This window comes from Paramormyrops kingsleyae, chromosome 8, assembly GCF_048594095.1.
Source record: "Paramormyrops kingsleyae isolate MSU_618 chromosome 8, PKINGS_0.4, whole genome shotgun sequence".
Taxonomy (NCBI): Eukaryota; Metazoa; Chordata; class Actinopteri; order Osteoglossiformes; family Mormyridae; genus Paramormyrops; species Paramormyrops kingsleyae.
The window spans coordinates 17,229,465-17,249,688 of NC_132804.1; the positions used below are offsets into that span (position 1 = coordinate 17,229,465).

Here is a 20,224-nt window from a genome sequence, read left to right on the forward strand (position 1 = left end):
TATGGCTGATATAGAAAAAGAGAGACAGCAAGAAAGAGAGAGAAATATGGGATGAAAAAGGATTAAAAATTAAAATCACAGAAACTGCATAGATCACCCATGCACCATGTGAGAATGTACTCAGGCCTGGCATCAAGCTCAGCGGCAACAGATGGTGGAGACAAGTTTTCTGTGGAACGCCCTGATAATGGGGTGAGGGTTGCGAAAGGAGGTATGCAGGGCGTCTGCACTGTAATGCTGTCTAGCGTGCCTGTGGATTGGGCCCCTTTTTGGACGATGGCTCCATCAGCGTCAAACACACCACTGCCATACAGGGGCCGACCTACAGGGGGAGCCCTAGCCCGGTTTCAGTTAACCTTTCTGCTTCTGGGGGCCTCTAACAGGAAGAGTTAAATCCATTAATAAGTAGACCGAATGCTGGAAGCTAAAGCTGCTATTAGTACTGAAGCAGCTTCCCTCCCTCCCTCCCTCCCAAAAGCAGCAGCTCTGCAGGATGGTGCATGTTGATCTATGCACTAACCGGTTGGGTTCGGACAATTGATTTCATCAGAGCCGTCCACACAATCCTTTTCTGCAACACAGAATGAACCGGAGAAGGGGAGTGGGCACAGGGGACAGACACCGGGCACAACAACACACGGCACGATGCGAATGCGGGCAGACACGGGGACGGCGGGAGGGGAAGGGGGCAAAGGGCAGAAAAGGGGGACAGCAAGCAGAGGAAGGGGACAGGGGACAGGGGGCAGGGGACAGCAGCAAAGGGGACAGAACAGAAATGAGTCAGACACCGCAGGACCTGGGACCTTCGTACAGCCCTGGTAACTGTGCTCCACTTTCTCCTTCTCGACAGTCGAAACTGACCTCCCCCAAAAAAATGCACCTGGAAATTCCAAGGCTTCCCAGACGGTCTCCTGCAGACTGGACCGTTGAGTTGCTCTTTTCATTTCACAGGAAGAATTTCTCCATCATCCAGGGGGGTCAGCTACACCCAACCCCCAAAACAGCAATATTCCAGACATGGGGAGGTAAGAATCTGGCAATCGATCCGGATGGAGGGCGAAGGCTTTGAAAAGCACAGCTTACTTTAAGCAAGACTAGTCATGTTTTATCCACCACACTGGGGAGGATATAGATGATTATATGTGTATAGCTGGGAAGTGCTTACAATGTGATATGGGGGGGGGGGGGGGTCCCCCATTAATCTGAATAAATAAAGGACAGTAATAGATTTTTAAAAAGCTTCGATCTGGACTCTAAAACAGTGAAGTCAGAGTCAGACAGCTGAAGGTTTTTCTGTTAAGTGTCCAGAGCGGCGATATGGGCGGTGGTGGGCTGGTGCACCACACTGAACACGTGTGGGACAGTGCAAAGGGGGCCTCGTAATACAGCCCCCCCCCCCAGTGATGCCCTCGTCATACTGAGCACAACCACGCCGCCGGAAATGTGTCTTTGTGAGCGTCTGACAAACAGGGAGGTTAGGGGTTGCAGAAGGTAACAGAGGAGAAGGAGAGCAGGAATGGGAACGAGCAGCGATGCTGACTGTTAAAGGGATGGGGGGGGGAGAAGAGCAGAGAGAGAGAAGGCAGAGGCGGCTGAGTGACGGAATGGGGGGGGGGGAGTCACTCACCATTGTCACAGCGCCAGTTGATGTTGATGCAGCGCCCGTTGTTGCAGGTGAACTGCGTGAGAGGGAAGCAGGTGGGGTATGCTGGAGAGGGCAGAAAATGGGGGGGAGGAATTCATCATAAATGTCAAATGTTAGCAACAGACATTCATTCCCTTCCTAGGAACCAGAAGATAATGGTCAATTATGCAAACAGGCTAAGATGTGATTGATATTGATCTTATTAGATATTTTGCAGCCTTGTCTAGTCCTGAGTTGCTCAGAGTTGGGAGGGGTGGGGGGCCGGGGGGCAGCAGGGTGAAATTTGCTGTAATTGTCAGGGCACAGAGAATGGTGCCCCGGTTGTGTGAAATGACCTGAGACACAAAACAAATGGGGCTTTATTACTGGGGGGGGGGCACGTACCACAAGAGGCTGGCTCATCTGAGCGATCGCCGCAGTCGTCGTCGAGGTCGCAGGTCCAGGAGTTGGGGATGCAGCGGCCGCTCGCACAGGAGAACTGATTGGGGGGGCAGGTCCGCGCTAAGGGGGGGTTAGAAACAGCATTAAAACACCTGCACTGATGACGGCACTAATTACAGATAAACACAGATGTGTAATCAGAGGTTAGCAGGCTGGGGGACCTTCCGGGAGCTACCCCAGCCCCGGGCGAAAAGGGACAACAGGTAGGGGGCGCCGTACCTGAGCAGGTGGTGTTGGACTCGTCCTCGTCGTTGCCGCAATCGTTATCGCCATCGCACAGCCAGCGCAACGGGATGCAACGGTTGTTCTGGCACTTGAAGCGATCGGTGGGGCAGGTGTGCTGGTCTGGGGGGGGGGCAGGATCAGGTGCATATTTCAGGAAACCCAGGAGGGCTTCGAGCCCAGCTCTCACCACCTCCCATCTCAACACAGCAACTATAATACTACTAACTTGGCTGGTAGAGCTGCACACACACACACGCACACACACGCACACACACGCACACGCACGCACACGCACACACACTCTTGTCTCTTGCGTCCTTGCCTTACTGCCCCCACTAGGCAGAACAGAACAATTTAGGTCCAGCTGTCATCTGAGACCCTGGGGGTGGGACATGAGTGGGGGTGGGACATGAGTGGGGGTGGGACATGAGTGGGGGTGGGACATGAGTGGGGGTGGGACATGAGTGGGGGTGGGACATGAGTGGGGGTGGCCTCTGCAGATTCTCCCAGAAATCAGGCAGATTGTTCCCAGTGGGCGTCTTTGCGTGTAAAAATACACGTCTGTATGTCTGTCAGTGTCCCCAAAGACGCATGTGCACACGTCGCGGGAGGCTACGGCACGCAGAGGGCGGCCCCCACTCACAGCAGAGCTCGGACGCCTCATCACTGTTGTCCAGGCAGTCGTTATCCCCGTCGCATTTCCAGCGCTCCTGAATGCAGCGGTTGTTCTTGCAGGCAAATTCGCCGGGCTGACACTGAGGTGGGGGGATGTAGGAGGGGTTTGCTGGAGTGGGAAAAATGTAGGGTGGGAGGGAGATTAACATCCAGGTGCCTATTGGCAGGGTACAGGGCAAGAGCCCAAACCCAAGGGCGCCGACCGCCTTCGGGCGCGCTGTGAACCCTGCCCTCCAGCCCAGCAGCGAGTCAGACTCACCCTTGCAGCTGACGTTGTCAGCGTCCAGAAGCTGGTCTTCCGCACATGCACAGCTGCGACCCCCCGGTATGGCCAGGCATAGACTGCTGCAGCCCCCGTTGTTAACGCGGCAGGTATTGCTGCCTGTGGGTGCATGGGAAGACGAAGTCGGTCTCGGTCAGTGCTCCGACCGAGGTGCCCCCACACTGCACACCTACACCAACGTGCCCCTACACCAACGTGCCCCTACACCAACGCACCCCTACATCACACCCCTAATCCAACACACCCCTACACCGTTGTGTGCATTCTGCGGGCCGATCTTACCCTGTTGCTGCTGGGCGTCATAGGTGCGGATCTCGAAGATGGGGGGCCGCTCGTTGCGGAGCAGGGTGACAGTCTTGGTCTGCTGGTCTAACTTGTAGATGCTCCCGCTGCGGTACTCGTTCCAGAACAGGAAGTGTTTGTAGTGGCACAGGCCGAAGGCATGGTTCAACTCTTGGCCCTCATACACGGTCTGACGTCAACAGGGGATGGGATTGGTCAACATGTGACATCAAAAACACACACAACCCCCACATCCAAACACCTCTCGAAAGACACATACCTTGCGCTCTGAATTGTTGAGGTACACCATCTCGATGCGGTCATAGTAAGCATCCACCCAGTACAGGATGCCCTGAGGGATGTCCAGACTCAGGCCATTGGGCCACAGGACCGTCTTGGATGTGAGGAAGACGTTCCGGTTTGTTCCGTCCATCCAGGATCTCTCGATCTTGCCCCGCTTGCTGTCCTTGGGGTCCTCCTCCCAGTCCGTCCAGTACATCCACCTACAGGAGGTCAGGGAGACTTCAGCCAAAGCCAACGGCCCTCTCTGTGGCCGGCATGGTGCGAGTGAGACATGCCTTAGGGCTCAGCGTGCGTGCTTTCGCTCCCGTTACCAGATAAACTGCACACACCCTCCCAGAAGCACCCATTTGTTACCTTCTGGCAAATGTACGTGTAATTTCAAAAAAGTGTGTGTGCCTGTATGTGTGTACAGGCCCAGTATTTGTCTTTGTGGGGACAAAGTAAAAGAAAGTTGCTTATATATCAGCAAACCTCCCGCTAAAATGAAATCTCTCTACAGTTTCTTTTGCCTTCCTTTCATTGTTTATCATCAATTTTCAATCTGCCTTTAAGTAGCGCTCACTCATTAAAGTAACAGCCAATAAGGAGCCTCGATCAACCCTGAAACGGGCACATCTGTCACACGGGACTGGCTGCATCCACGTCCTGCAGGACGCCTTTGTCTGCCCAGGTTCGTAATTGAGCTTATATATTATTCATTCACAACTGTCAGTGACCAATAATCACCGAAACCCACCTCTAAAGATAAAAGGCGGGTAAAGCAAAGCAGCCCCAGGGAAAGGACAGCAAGAATATGAAAACAGAAGAGAAAATATAGAAAACTGAATCTGAAAAGCATTTTATTGATTGCAGTGACTGACTCCACTAAGCAGAAGCTCAGCACCAGACCCTCAGATCATTAATCATTCACCTCCATACTCTCATTACCTACCTACAAAACACACACACACACACACACACACACACACACACACACACACACACACACACACACACACACACTCTGCGACAGCAGGGGGGCTGAGGGTTAACTTTTCAATTACTGCGTCTCTGCGGCCAGTCCACAGCGAAAACGCAGAGTCATCAGCCTGCCTTCCTTAGAAGGGCTCTGGCCCTTTAAGCAGCGATCAGGGGGCCGGGCAGACAGCCGTCGTGACAGACACAGCTGCGTGCGTCTGCGTGCCTGCGACAGGGAGCCTGCGCTCTTCCTGTCAAGCTTGAGACAAAGGATGAGAGGACACAGGGGGGCCGATCAGATTGAAGCCAAGGGAATGCAGAGCTGTGTGTACCCGTGGGGTGTGACATAAGCAATGGGGGGGGGGGAGGGGATCAAACGTCCAGGGACACCGAGAAGGCCGGAGAGAGGACCAGCTGCTTGCCTCCGATTACATGCCTGGGGTCAGGTTCCCCATCATGGAGCTGACATTTCAGTTAACGGGGCTGTCGGCAGCGATGGGGGGGATGTACTTGACTTGAATACCAAAAGCGACTCATTAAGATGGAAGCAGACACACAAAGAGAGGGAGGGATTTAAAGGACCCCACTCGTTCCAACCCACCCGTTGTGGGGGTCCACCACGATGGCTCTGGGATGGGTCATCTTCCCCTCAATGAGGGTCTTGCGTGTCTGCGAGGCCTTCTCCAGACGAGCCACGCTGATAGTCTTCTTTGGTCCATCATCCGTCCAGTACAGGTTGTCCGCCATCCAGTCCACAGCGATACCCTCCACAGTGTGGACCCCTAGGCATCATGGGCACAATGGCTGACACAATTAAAAAAATGGGCCCTCAATTTCATAGCCAAAGCATCTGTCCCACTCGCTGCTGCCAAGACATACATTTTGCATTGTTTCCAAAAAGGTCTGGCTAGATCCTACAAACCAACCAGTTTGACCATTCCTCTCAAAAAAGGGCATTCAAAAAGATTGGTAGGTGTCTTTGTAGTGGTACATTAATGAAAAACAACACACAGACACTGACTCTACACAGACACTGACTCTACACAGACACTGACTCTACACAGACACTGACTCTACACAGACACTGACTCTACACAGACACTGACTCTACACAGACTCATCTGCCTCATCACTCGCCTTCATTACACCCTTCAAATGTCACTGAATACCGTCTACTAACACCTGCCCAGGACCCACTGGGTTGTGACATGTTCAATCACTGCTCAAACCCAGAAGTCCGGGCAGTAGAAGCGGCCCCAGCCACACCTTCTTTCAGGATGGTGTCCCTCTCTGTGCCGTCAATCTTCTGCCGGCCAATGAGGTAGCTGTTGGCATCGGCGAAGTAGATGAACTCGCTCTCGGCGTGGAAGTCGAGGGCACGGGGGTTCATCAGGTTCTCGATGGGGATCATGTACTCGTCTGGTACTTTGGCGTTCAGGTCCATGCCACGGATGATGCCCGGCCGGCCCTTTCCGTACACCAGGAAGAGCTCGTGCTCTGGTTCTGGAGGAGGGAGAACCCGAGGGGTCAGCGATGTTGGCATTCTGGCAGAGTGTCCCGGTGTAGGGAAGACCCTCCCTGCCTGACACTTACTCTTGCAGGATTTGCCATCGCTTCCCAGGCTGAATCCGGAGCGGCAGCGGCAGGTCCGACTCTTGTGGCTGTTTCCTAGCAGGCAGATGTCTGAACAACCGCCCGCCTTCCCAAACTGGTCCGGTTCACACGCGTGGCTCCGCACTGTCCCCCGGAGGACAAAACCATTACAACTGGATGGCTACACTACGGCATTTCACCAAAAGCTATAAGAAAATGCTACAGATGCTACAAGCACCCATTGTCCTATGCATGGAAGGGCCACAAGAATGGGGGCCCGGGTACCTGGGGGCTGCCGTCTCTGGTGGTACACATGCAGGGCCCCGCCCTTGTCCACGCGGGTGACCACCTGGTAGTCGGAGCTGTTGAAGCGGTTCACCCTGATCACGCTGGTCTTGGGCTGCACGTTGCCATTATCTGAGTTGGTGGCGTACAGGTAGTTCTCGAACACGGTCAAGCTGTACAGGTGTTCAATCTGCCCAGGAAAGGAAGAATTGAGAGAGCAGTGAGCCAGACATGTATTTGTCTCTGTAGCTAACATATGCACCAAATCCATGCCAAACATGTGCAAGAATACCCTCAGTCTTTAATGACACATGCCAAATAAGCCTTCATAGATCCTTCACCGTTCATGGATCTTCACCCAGTGCCAAAACCTTCAACTGTGAAGTTAATTCAAAACAACAATCTTAATGGGTACGTTAAAAACTAGGTAAGATCTCCCAGACTTCGCAGAGGATCTGGGACTCAGTCGAGATTACATGATTTCAGGTTTATTTGCAATGTGCTAATTTCAAGGTCAATTTCACAGAACACACCGTAAGAGACTCAGACTCCAGTTCCCATTCCCTTCTACACTTCCCATCAGCATGGATCACCCAACACCCCCATGACCTAATGACATGCTTTTGTCACCCCCACTAGCTCTTTGCTGCTGTGAGTACAGCTTCCAAATGGTGGGGGGGGGGGGGGGGGGGCACTGGCAAAACAGACGAATGAGCTGGCTAGAAGCGTCTCAATATACAGAAACGTGTATCTCCATGTGAGGTCTGCCAACTCTGCAGGCACATCCGTGGACAAAGAATACAGAGACCTTGGAGTGTCCTCTTCCCCCCCTGAGAATCTCCCCCATCGAACCCCCCTCCCCTCTCCCAGGTTCATGATTTAATTAAAGTCATTACTCCTAAGCAGACAGAGAGAAAGTACGCCAAATCAATCCCGATTCGCTCAGGGAAAGTGCATCGCCAAGGAGCCAGAGAAGAGGATAAGAGGGGCTCCTCAACTGAACGGGGGGGGGGGGGGCATGGCAATGCACTCTGACATCTTGCTGTTGGGAAGGATCGCCAATGGATACAGGCCAACTGAGGGAATGCAGTCAACAGAAATACAGTTCCAGTCAAAAATCTGGACACACTGACCAAGAATAATTTGTTTTTCAACAAGATAACGACCCTAAGCAAACCTCAAGGTCACGTCAGTATTATCAAGTGAACAAATACCGAGACGGAGTGCTGAGGAAGATGATCTTGCCCCCACAAACATCCCACCTAAATACTATACATATGGTTAGGGAAGAGTTGGATTAAAGAGCAAGAGCAAGGTAGCCAACTTGTGCCCAGAACTTGTGGAAACTCCTTCAGGACTACTGGAGAAGCACTGCATGTTGCACTGAATGTTGAGATGCTGAACACTTCTCTTGATTGTTGCAGTATTTGATGTGTGTTACATCATTGCCTCAAGGCATTTTACTATGAGGTGAATAAAGCTAAAATAGAGATAAATGCATTATAAGCAGGTGTGTCCAGACTTTCGACTGGTACTGTATATGTAGAAAACTGAGCACTAAGCAGAAGATACCTGAAGATGCATTATGAAGACCATCACAAAGATTTATATAACTCATATCTGGCCTATGGGCCTACCTTTGTATCAATTCATCATGCTTTATGAGAACAAGTATGTTTTCAGTGACTGAGGATCACTGAAGTTTGCCTCCATGAACAATCCTGAGGCATTTTCTACAGAAACATTTAGTAGCTGGCGAAACATGGCTGAAAACACCCATCAGCCCCAGAGCGACTGCTCACCAGTAGGCCCTGGATGATCGTGTGCCGGTTCTTGCCCTCGTAATCCACCACCTCAATGTAGTCCAGGTAGGCGTCAGCCCAGTACACCAGTCGGCTGACCAGGTCCAGCGTGATGCCATGTGGGAACACGATCTTGCTGTCCACCAGCTTGGTGCGGTTCTGCCCGTCCATGTCACAGCGCTCCACTTTGGGGATTTGCCCGTAGTCAGTGAAGAACACCTTGCTGCATACAGAGAGGAGGTGGTCAGCCTCAGACAGCTTAAAAGGTCATTAAAAGGGCATCAGACTTTGTATGGAGGATAGTATTTATAGTAGAGCATCAGACAGGACATGACCAAGGTATGACAAGACCGATTCGCATTCAAATATCTAGCATCTGCTCAGCAGGGATGAAGCCGCATCTCAGTGCAGAGGGTAAATTTTCACAAATAAATGCAATTTGCAGGAATTGATTGAACAACAACAATTGAACAACAAGCAAGAGTACTGCTGAAGGAAGGCTGGGGACAAGAGCGTAGATTTGGGTATGGACAGCAGGGACATCTCCGTGCCAGTATTGTGGGAGTACCGTGTGTGTTTAGGGGGTGGTCCCTACCAATGACGACACCAAAGCTATACCCTTGGCTGATGAAGTGTGGAATTAAACATATAGAGGGTCACATGACCTGCACTTCCCTCTTGGAGGGACAGAGAGGGAGGATCTCTGACTGGTGAAAAAGGACTTCAGACTGGTAGGGCTGGGATCCTTTTAGCTTACACGGGTTTGCATCCAAATAAATCAAATCAAAACAAACTATGCAAGCTTGTCAGAAGGATGAATTGGAATATGGCTTTGGCTGGTGTGCAGCTTAGTTAAGACTGCTAATAAATTACAGCTGATTTATATTGGTAAACTTAATATAGGTCATTTACCGACAAGGCACTAATGATTACTACCTTGGCACCAACCAGACAGTTGATTAAAATGCATTCCAAACTTTAATTTTGGCTGCGTTAGCTAAACACCACATACTACGTGGTTACCCATCCAGCTGAGTGCTAAGTCACGTGAAAAGAAAAAAAAAAAAAAAAAAACTTTTGGTATCCCTACCTACTGGTAGCCAATGGGAGCACAGACCAGACAAAGATGGACAGCTGCCCACCAGCTTTAAAGCGTCATTTCCAAAATCAGAAAATGGGAGCAGCTGCTTGAGTAACCAATCAGATTTTATGACTGGGAAAAAAAAAATCATTCATTGCAAAATATGGGAACCGTCAGTTTTCACCCCAACACAGACGGGGAAGAGGAGAGGCCAGCTTCACTACAAGAGAAATTCCTTTAAAAGACCTTAAAGTCTTGCCAGTGCAGATAAATCTGAGGGCATCAGCCCCAGAAAGCGACTCATTCATTCACTCAATCCCCCCCCCCTATCCAATCACAGCATGAGCAAACAGTGTCCCAAACCAATCCAAATCAAGTCATGAGCAGTGCAAATCACTGATCTGGATAAGTCAGGGAAATAAAAACCTTAGGTCATCTGATTCACTCTTAAGCTTTTAAGTCGGCTTAAGTTCCCTTGCACATGTGACTTTAGTCATCTGCGGTACCAAAACGGCCACAAATCTGTGTAGGAAATGGTGTTCAATCCTCTCCACTCGTGTGTTAAACTATTTCATGAAAATGAACTGAAAACAAAACAGAAATGTCAATGGTTTGATATTTTCTTATAAGATTTTGACCATTAATTGCAAACTATTTCAGTATCACTGTATCCTCTGACTCTGTGTTCTGTGATGGAGATACGTGCCGGGATCCCGGACAGGACACCAAGAGGTGCGGGAGGGGGGGTCGGGAGGGGCTTACCCCATGGTGGGGTCCAGGGCAATGCCCTTAGGGTTATAGAGTTCCAGGTCCAGCAGCGTGACGCAGGTGGCGCCGTCCTTGTCGCAGACGAAGATGCGGTCGTCAACGTCGTCCACGAAGTAGAAGTTCCCCGTCAGCCAATCGATGGCCATCTGCTCCACGTCTGCACAGACCAAAGGAACCAGCCTGACATTACTTACAGCCTGGACCCACACGGGGCATGTTCACCCTCTGTCCAGAAGAAGAGGGGAGAGGAGAGGGAGTGCAGGGTACCGACAAGTGTCAGCCTCCTCCGCATGGGAAGTGACATCACGCCAGGCCCATTGTGTGACATCAGGGAACCAGAATCATCATGACACAGGGCCCAGCTCTTAAATGTGAAACAGCGGAAAGCAGCTAAATATACACAAGAGAAATTAATTAGCACGACACTAACAGCCAAGCCAACGTTAGGTGGGCCGTCCAGCAGCCTATGGCCCTACCACTATCGGACAGCAATTTCAACTAGATAGTGAAATCACGGTCCCCCCCACTTCAGAAGCTAATAGACTATTCCATGATAGGACTGTGCTCCGAGAGCACAGATACAGCCTAAGGACGCTAACCCACCAAGCCGTGCCACTAGAACAGGACGGGGGGGCTCCCTGAGAATAGCGCAGAAAGGGGATGTGGCGGGTGAGTCACCATCACAAGGCAATGGTCTGCCCCAAATTGAGGAACGACACGAAGGGCTGCGTGTCCCCCCCCCCCCCCCCATTGCTGCCGGTCCTGTTTCCTGTTTGGAGAGCGATCCCGCGCCAGACACCGCACCCATCGGCACAGTCTGGCAACGTGGTGGCCAGGCCTTCCCTGCGAACCTCTGCCAAACGACGGGCAAAACACCGGCTAGAGAATCATGGAGGAGGAGAGTCCGAGAGTGCTGGGGGGTGGGGGGGTGGGTGTGACGACGCGCTCCAAAACAACGTGATCCATGGGGGTGGGGGGGTCTCTCAGGAAAAACACACCACAACAAAGGAGGTAAAGAAACCTTAAAGCAGATCTTCCAGCTGTCACTCCCACATTGTCCACACCCAACCCAATAAAAGCACAATCCCGACCTGGACTGTACACAGAACGCTTTGCAAAAATAACATGCATTCTGAAGGAAAGATGTCCACCCAACAGATACTCATGCAGAAAGGGAAAGGGCTGTGAATGAGGCTGCAATGTGACAGGGCCAGACTATGACGGAAACTATTTAAAAACCATAGTTACAGATAAAGTCATTATTATCGAATCCAGATGTGAGGCTGCGTGAGTCACTTTCCTGTGAGATTCATTTCTGAGTAAATGGTTACAGGGACACTGTGTTGGTGTCATGTATTGGTCACCCCCCCCCCCCACCCCCACCCCCCCACATTTTCACTTACTTGGTCATCTTCCTGTCAATCATCTGCTTCCACACACGTGAGCAGGGCAGCCTGGTTGTGGGGGGCTTATAAAATAAATGCCAATGTCAGGGGGTGTCCCCAGTTTATTAAAAATTCAGGCTGAAAAGTACAACAGAGTTGCACTTGCCTCTGCAAGCCCTCTCACCTACGGAGTCTCCCAGAGTTACACCGGTGCACTGCCCCGCACTCTGCTACTTGGCCCTAACAATGGTCCTCTTTTTCCAGTCTGAGGAGGTGGCACACTGGTGGGACAGAGGGCGTGGCTGTGGGTTTCAGTCTGCCCCCCCCTAGAGAGGCAGCGTGTTTGTCCAGCTGTCTCCGCTCTCTCTCGCAAGAACTCGGTTACGCCGAGCACCCGTGCATCACGCCCCTCCCTCCACTAGCATCTCTCCTGTTTTAATGACGTGCCCCCCCCCCGTTCAGGACCTTTCTGAAAAGGACATGCTACAGGACGGAACCACGCACAGACGCAGACAGACAGCGGTGACAGACAGACAGGCAGACAGACAGACACAGACATGCGCACGCAGCCACACAAAGACAGACAGACAAAGAACATATACAGACAGATAAAATGGATACAGACTAACACATATATAGACACATACATACACAGACACAAAGACAGACATAGACACAGGCAGATTAAACACAGATACACAAATGTAGGCAGACAAAACAGACAGACAAATACAGACACACACACTGCCACACGCAGACAGAGGACAGACGTAGACAGATAACAGACATAAAACACACAAACACATACACATGTAGACAGACAGACACAGAGACAGGAGAGACACACAGACAAGTATCGAAACGCATACGCGCAGACACGAAGGCACACAAAGACTCACATGCAGATGCGCAGACACGAAAGCACACAAAGACTGACATGCAGACACGCAGACACGAAGGCACACAAAGACTCACATGCAGACGTGCAGACACAGACTCACATGCAGACACGCAGACACGAAGGCACACAAAGACTCACAAGCAGACGCGCAGACACGAAGGCACACAAAGACTCGCATGCAGACACGCAGACACGAAGGCACACAAAGACTCACATGCAGATGCGCAGACACGAAGGCACACAAAGACTCGCATGCAGACACGAAGGCACACAAAGACTCACATGCAGACACGCAGCTGAGGTACCAGATGACAAAAGGAGACAGAAAAAAATGGGGGAGGGGGGGCTACCTGGAAGCAGGCAGCCTGATTTCAACAAAGGAAAGTTGGCTGCAGAGCCAGAGCCCCGTCCGCGATTTACGGGAATTCTGGGAATATTTCCACAAGGTGCCTTTTGCTGAGCTCATGTTCCTCTTATAAGCAGTTCCAGCTGTTTGCTCTGAGAGGCACTGATGAAGTTACAGATACCAAACTGAAGGCGAAGGAGGGGATGGGGGGGCATGTAATATGGGGAGCAGAGGGGTTGGGGGGACAGAGGCACACAGGGAAAGAGGCACAGGGGCGGTGGGACACCTCCGACTGGGATGGACCTTCCCCCAATAGCAGAAACGGACTTGCCCCCACTCTCCATTTCTGGGAAATGGAAACTGTCACAGGGAAGCCAAGGAAAGCGCCCACCCCCCCATCCCACTCATTCACAGCCTCCCCCCCCCGCCACCAACGGGAATAGGAGAGAAACAGCCCGAATTCGTTTTCTGTAACTGCTCAACAATTATAAAACCACATGGCTTCCAGCTCTGCCTTTGTCCGTTTATGTTTTAATCTCCCCTCGCTTCTCCTGCTGTGGGGGGGGGGTGTACCGGCGCCGTTTTCACACTCTCGCCGTGGTCGTGGCGACCGTCAGCGCTGGCTTCGCTGGCATGCGGGAGAGCACAGGCCAAGCTCCGGAACAGATGCGGTGCCACAGAGGCGTCCAAAGGATCTGGCTCCGTCTGCCTGCCGTGATTTACTGCCCTCACCTCAATGCCCCCGCCCCAGCCCCCCTCCCCACTCTGGTAGGTGGAGGGCCGTTCAAAGCACTTCAGACAAAAACTGTCTGGAGATGTGATCAGGCAGACGAAACTAAAGCGAACCAGCCTACCCTGCTGCCAGTTAAGACCCGCAGGCCCAGCGAGCCCAGCTGGGGGAAAAGGGCAACAATAAGCAGAATTTCAGGATTGGTTTTACACTGAACAACAATGTTCATAATTCCGGGGGGGGGGGGGGGGGGGCTCAGTGTAAGCCTGAGACAGATTTGTGAGAGAGAAAAGCAGCTGAAGTCCTTACAGTGAAAGGCACGCGCTCTTTTTTAAAAACACGTGAGACCTGGAACATTCTAGAAAACATGGTATCAGGCCGAGCTAATAATAATAATACTGTCTTTGGTTTCAGCGGCCGCCGTCTCCCCCATGCCTGACGGCTGCACATCTGGAGCACGAGGAAGCACAATTCTGAGATTCCACTGGCCAAGAGGCGCCTCACAGACAGACCCTCCAACAGAGGTGAACGTGCTGGGGGGGCTGCATCAACTCACAAAGCAGGAAGGAAACTGCATAAGGTACCCCCCCCACTTCTGTTTTTCTTGAAGGTCATGTGTAGGAACGCCACCCCCCCCCCAAGATGCAGTCTAAGATGGGACAGCCGAGCCCCCGCTCCCATCGCGATGGCGAAAATGGAGCCTAACAGGAAACTAAGAGAACCCCCCCCACACACACATCCCAAGGAGGAAGTCCCCGCATTAGGACAACACGGGACGAGAGTCCCAAAACAGCGCTCCTTTAAATTGCTGGGGGGGGGGTTTCAACATCGATAAAGTGAAGGGGGGGGGGGGGGTAAAAACCAGAGACACAGCTATTTCTGAAGAGTGACTTCTCAGCTCTCCCCATCAATCCATCCACAGCTGGAGGCCATCGAACCACTGAGGTGTCGGGGGGGGGGGGGGGTAGGCGGTATTGCTGATTCATGGTGGCAGTGCTGCTGTCCAACATGCCCACCACAGTGCTGCTAGGTTTTTATCGGGGGGGGCTTGTGTGTCATGGCTGGTCACACTCGGACCCACAGCAGAGCTCCAATTACTTCCTGTTGGCAAAGCCCTGAACAGCAAGGGGGGGGGGGGGGTGACTATCAACAAAGCTGCTGGGATTTCCTGCACATTCCACAACTGTGTGGGGGGGGGGGGGGGGGCAATGAAAAGGGAGACTGAGGATGTGGGGGTGAGACAAAAGACAATGGGACAATTAACAAGGAGCCACCCCATATTTCTGGCTGGGAAGAGAGGGTCTGCAGACCACCGACTGGGGACGGGGAAGCATGCAGTTGGCTTTGTGGTGGTGCGGTTACAGTGAGTCTGGGGGAGGGGCCAACAAGGACAGCTCAAAGTCCCTTATTCGGCATGTCGGCTATGCCGGGGACGCCCTGCACATCTCTACGGTCAGGGGAAAGAAACACCTCTGGGCATCCGAGTGCCGGTCATCAGCGGGCAGCCTGAAGAGCAGCGATCAGTGCCAGCGGATCTGAGTACTGGAGAATCTGGGTACCAGCACCCACACGCCTCTCCTGAGAGGAGGTCTACAGCTGGCTTCCATCCCAAGCATCGCGTGGAAAAAGAGGAACAAAATTCTACCAGAATAGACCTGGATGGACGGATGGACTCGTGATGGTGAATCACAGATCACATTGTAAGGGGAGGACTCGCTGCATACCGGGAGATGAGCAGAACAGACAAGCGGGCACTGTCACGGCGTTCACGCCCGCAGGTCCTTCCAGGTTCCGACGTCAAGGGGTTCTCAGCACAAACCATGGCCTAAGCGGCACCCAAAAGGGACAGACTGCACCATGTGACCGAGGGGGACCAATGGGCTTAACGCAGAGGGTCTTAGGTTTTAATGCTAAGCTTGATAAAGGCTTGATAAGCGCCTGCATTAGACAGGAGGCGGCGCAGACTCACGGTGCAGGCTCAGGGAGATGTTGATGGTCCTTTCCTCAACGAAGCCCTTCAGATTGGGGATGCGGGCGCATTTGAGCTGAGTGCCAAAGGCAGAGTCGCCCACGTGAATCCAGCAGACCGTCTCCTCGGCGTAGCTGAAGTCCATGGCGCTGGTCTGCTTGGTGCTGGTAGACAGCAGGCTGTGCAGGGGGGAGCCACTCAGGGACGTGGCCTGGATGTTCTGGGAGTTGGCGATGAGCAGCACCGGGGGGCGGTCCACCGGATCTGGGCCAGGGGGGAGACAGTGTTGGCAAGGGCAGGCATATGAAAGAGCGTTTGGAGGGTCGGGGGATGGATCAGGCAGGAGATTCACAAGAACACAGGTGGGTGTGTGAGAATGAGGACATCAGTGTTGTTCAGCATGGCTATGGGGGGTGTGGGGGGTGTGTGGGGGGGTTGTTACCGTTCTTGGCTTTGCAGGAGCGGTTATCTGGCTGCAGCAGGTAACCCTCCACGCAGCTGCAGCTGTACGAGCCGGGGGTGTTGGTGCACGTCTGGCTGCAGATGCCGTACACTGCACACTCGTCGAAGTCTGCAAGGAGGAAGGGGGTCAGTCAGGGTGGGTCGGGAGGGGGGCCACTGCTGGAGATGCTGGGGGTGGGGGAGGGCGTCACGTCACCTTTGCAGGACTTCCCATCGGGGCCGACCTCGAAGGCGCTCCTGCAGTAGCACATGGGTCCGGCGGGCGTCACTGAACAGTTGCCCTGACAGCCGTGCTGGGTGCAGTTCGACGCGAACTCTGCAGGGATGGGCAGTATGGGGGAGGGGGGTCAGGCAAAACACTTCACTGCTGGAACTGGAGATAAAAACAAGGTGATGCTGCACAAATAACGTAATTCCTAATTACTGGGGTATTACGTGGCGTCTCATGGCCCTGTTCACTGGGACCTGGATGAGCCACCTGATCTGAAGATTGAACTTCCTGCCTCCCCCCCACCTCAGACACGGCACTGCAAGCTGGGGGGGGTGGGGGGGGAACCCTCGGGTTATCGTCGCTGAGGAAACACGCTTCCTCCATGTGCGGCGGCACCTCCTACATCCACAGGCGGAGCGGGACAGGCGGAGCGGGACAGGCGGAGCGGGACAGGCGGGATGGGACAGGCGGGATGGGACAGGCGGAGCGGGACAGGCGGACCAGTGAGGGGGGCTGATTATGCGCAACCCAGGCCCCTTTGGGGGACACAATGAGGCTTTTGTGAGGCCATGCTTCGGGGGGGGGGGCTGCAGGCAAACACTGAGGTCCATTTCCAATCACGGTCTCAGCCCCGGCGGCAGTGGCCTGGAGCCAAGGGCAACTGCACCGGCAACAAGCCCTCCTGCCTGTTTCCCCCCCTACCCCGCCCGCCCCCGTGCCAGGCCCTGCGGTCCCCTAAAAAAGCCCAGGTTGGTTGGAGGTGGGGGCCCCATCGCCCTTCTGCCCTTTACAAAGTAACTGGGGAGGTGGGGGGTGACCCCATTTAAAAAGCCACAGTGGATCATTCCAGCCACGTCATCCTGAGGCCACCAATCCATTGCAAGCAGGATTCAAGAACATTCCACAGTGACCAAGTAGCGGGGGGGAGAGGGGAGCAATTCCAGTGCGGAAGGGCAAAAATGAGTGATTTTTAAAAAGCTTTAAAGAGGATTTTTTTCAAAGGCCGAACAAAGTGTGACTATTTTCACTCCTGCCGAGTGAGTCTGAATTTGAGAAAAATAACCAAGTGAAGCACTGATTGTCTTTCAGATGTGAGCTGAATCTCCAGTGCGGCAGAGAGTCTTTAAATCATGTCAGCAGCGATGCTCCCGGAGGCCGTCTGCGGATAATCGGGAATCTAACGGCAAACGAGTTGCCAGTCAGGGAGCCCCCAGAGGACGTGGGTAATTAGGGTAATAATGAAGTGGATGCGGGCGCTCCTTAGCCAGCCGCCAACCCCCCTACCCCTCTACCCGCCCTGTGTGACCATGGGGGTTTCTGCACAGAGAGACATGCAGCCTCACATGGACCCGGCAGCCAAGAGACTCTATGAAAATTTGATGCTTCCTTCCCATGTTTTCTGAGCCACTCCAATAAATATTTTAGCTACTCACCCCCGTCCCAACCCCCACTGGGGCTGGGATGATTGGGAGGGACCAATCAGGTCACATGTGACACAGACTCACCGCCTCCTTATTGTGGGCCCAAGGGGAGAGAGGGGGTTTCCGGGGATCCGATTCGCAGGTGAGCCGCCACCCCCCGACTGACCCCGCCCCCATGCAAACGCACCCCTTGCTAAGAGCTGATGCATTAAAATCTCACTGTGAGACGTTTCGCGGGCTGCCTAGATGCCTTTCCTGCAGGCCACTAGAGAAAGACCTTCACGCTAACCAGACTTCATCAAAGTAACGGTGCCACCAATGGGCAACACACCCAAACACAATGGGCAACACAACCAAAAGTGGCTGGGTTACAGGCCGGCGGATTTTTGCCATCTGTATCACGGGAAATGGATCACCATGGATACCTCACTACCGGACCACCGCACGCGGCTGGGGGGTGCAGCTGTACCCTCCATCAATCGGAAAACCCTTCCCAGGCCCTGCCCATGTGCCAAGCCCCACCCACCCCTGAGCCCACCGTCTGCTGAAAGGTTATCGCCTGTATCCCATCAACCCTACTAACCACTCCAACATGAAACACAGTCAATATACTGACCATAACTTCAGCTGATTGTGTGCGAGGGGCCCCACTACCCAACATGGGCAATGAGTGAGCTTAGAGCAGGTCAAATGACAGCATCACGCTCCCACCCCACCCCTGACATGCAGATGCATGTCAGGGGTAGGGGGGGGGAGGGGTTTTCCTGCTGCCACACAGCACAGCACGAGGCACAGAGACCCCCTAATCTTATAGGAGGCACCGAATTTAGTGTCGCTAAAGGTTCCCACAGTCGCATGGGAAACAAGCTATTTAGCAGACAGCTCTGCCCAGGATCAACAAACGGGTAAAATAAACAGGCACTCTTAGCTGCATCTACCTCAGAGACACAGAGAGGGAAGCGGTACGACAAGCCGACCGGGGGGAGAGCTAACTACACATCCCATAGTACTGATTAAGCTAGCAGTAAAGCAATTAACCATTTATACTGAATCAGACGGCTTGTGACGTGCTAAAGAAACACAAGGCAGCTAAACGCACTTGTGATGTGAACAGCTGTGGGTAATAGTGCACAAGGAGGACGATGGCAGCCCTGAGCGTGCGAAGTAAGTGTGACCCACCTCTGCAGTGGGGGCCCTCGTCCCAGCCGTCGGTGCAGTCGGGGGCGCCGTTGCACAGCTTGCTCATGTGGATGCAGGTCTCAGTGCCCAGGCACTGGTACTCATTGGGGGGGCACCGTGACACACGGCTATGAGGACCTGGGGGGGTGAGAAGGGGCAGGGCCATCAGTAAGACGCACAGAAACGGGGTGGGGGGGCGGAATTGTACTGTACACCAGCGGTAATCAAAATTTAGCCGTTAGCTTCTGCTCAGATGCTGAGGTTAGGGAGAGACAGAGTGGAAAAGAAGACCGGAGAGAAGGAAAAGAGGGAAGGAAGGAGGGAAAAGAGGGAGAGAAGGATGAAGAATGGGAGAGAGGGAGAAGAGGGAAGGAGGAATGGATAGGGCGAGAGAGGGAAGAGGGAGAGAGGGAGGCAGGAAAGAAAAGAGGGACAGAAGAACAGAGGGAAACAACAGAGAAGGAAGGAGAGAGAGAGATGGGGGGGGGGCAGGGGAAGGAAGGATTGCTCTCACCACACGACAGAAAATCTCAGCAAAAATGACCCAGGGAAATTTCTGAAGTGATTTTGCATTTTTTACTGTAATTATGGCAACTGAGATGAGAGCACACAAGGTATATTTAACACAACAAAACTGCAGAGTCCCAGGCGTGACAGGGTGTCATTTACGCCGTGACCTGCAGCGTCTGTCTGCCACAGGGTGTGGCCGGTCCCTCCTGCCTCTTCAGCGCCACCCACAGCCTATTCCTGGCGCCTCCGCTCCAGCGAGAGGCCAGAGCCTGCTGCCAGAGCTGTGAATGAGGAGAATGTTCTGGAAGGGGCTCTGGGCCGGGGTGGGCCGGCCGGCCAGGATAATGTGGAATTTAAAGCAATTAAAGTGGTTCGATTTAGAATCCTCGCATTCGACAGGAGGATACATTACAGTACAGGTAGGAGCATACGACACCCTACGGGTACGAAACAGCACATCACATACAGAAGGTGTCAGAAACCCATTAAATACGGTTATATTAAATAGCTTTATTTTATTGTGTATATACACTGTGGCAAGGAGTGTGAGTTTAACATAGTGACATAGAATGGAGTTCATCAAAAATAAAAATCTGTCTCTGTCACCACACACAGCCAGGCAGTGATTCCTGGGAACTCCGATGCATTCCGACTCCACGGGGGGGTCTCGAACCTAGCACCGCTCCCCTCCAGTTCCCCAATTCAGCGATATTTCTGACCTGCCTTCCTCTGATCACCGGAGAGGGGAATTCCCACCACAATACGAGCCC

The 20,224-nt window shown here is 53.0% G+C and overlaps 1 protein-coding gene across 5 annotated transcripts in view; it reads right to left on the minus strand.

Moving 5' to 3' along the window:
* The window catches only part of LOC111855263 (low-density lipoprotein receptor-related protein 1-like), a 99,735-nt gene that overhangs the window by 48,282 nt on the left and 31,229 nt on the right, over positions 1 to 20,224 (minus strand). For all 5 annotated transcript variants that reach the window (XM_072715340.1, XM_072715339.1, XM_072715337.1 and 2 more), the window contains exons 3-19: positions 18,945 to 19,082; positions 16,330 to 16,449; positions 16,114 to 16,242; positions 15,672 to 15,935; positions 10,335 to 10,497; positions 8,492 to 8,714; positions 6,690 to 6,879; positions 6,405 to 6,548; positions 6,078 to 6,314; positions 5,413 to 5,593; positions 3,832 to 4,054; positions 3,552 to 3,741; positions 3,246 to 3,368; positions 2,955 to 3,095; positions 2,306 to 2,431; positions 2,030 to 2,146; positions 1,628 to 1,708 (exon numbers count right to left, since the gene is read on the minus strand). In XM_072715340.1, the coding sequence (XP_072571441.1) occupies positions 1,628 to 1,708; positions 2,030 to 2,146; positions 2,306 to 2,431; positions 2,955 to 3,095; positions 3,246 to 3,368; positions 3,552 to 3,741; positions 3,832 to 4,054; positions 5,413 to 5,593; positions 6,078 to 6,314; positions 6,405 to 6,548; positions 6,690 to 6,879; positions 8,492 to 8,714; positions 10,335 to 10,497; positions 15,672 to 15,935; positions 16,114 to 16,242; positions 16,330 to 16,449; positions 18,945 to 19,011 (2,719 nt within the window). In that variant the 5' untranslated portion in view covers positions 19,012 to 19,082. The remainder of the gene's footprint in view (positions 1 to 1,627; positions 1,709 to 2,029; positions 2,147 to 2,305; positions 2,432 to 2,954; positions 3,096 to 3,245; positions 3,369 to 3,551; positions 3,742 to 3,831; positions 4,055 to 5,412; positions 5,594 to 6,077; positions 6,315 to 6,404; positions 6,549 to 6,689; positions 6,880 to 8,491; positions 8,715 to 10,334; positions 10,498 to 15,671; positions 15,936 to 16,113; positions 16,243 to 16,329; positions 16,450 to 18,944; positions 19,083 to 20,224) is intronic.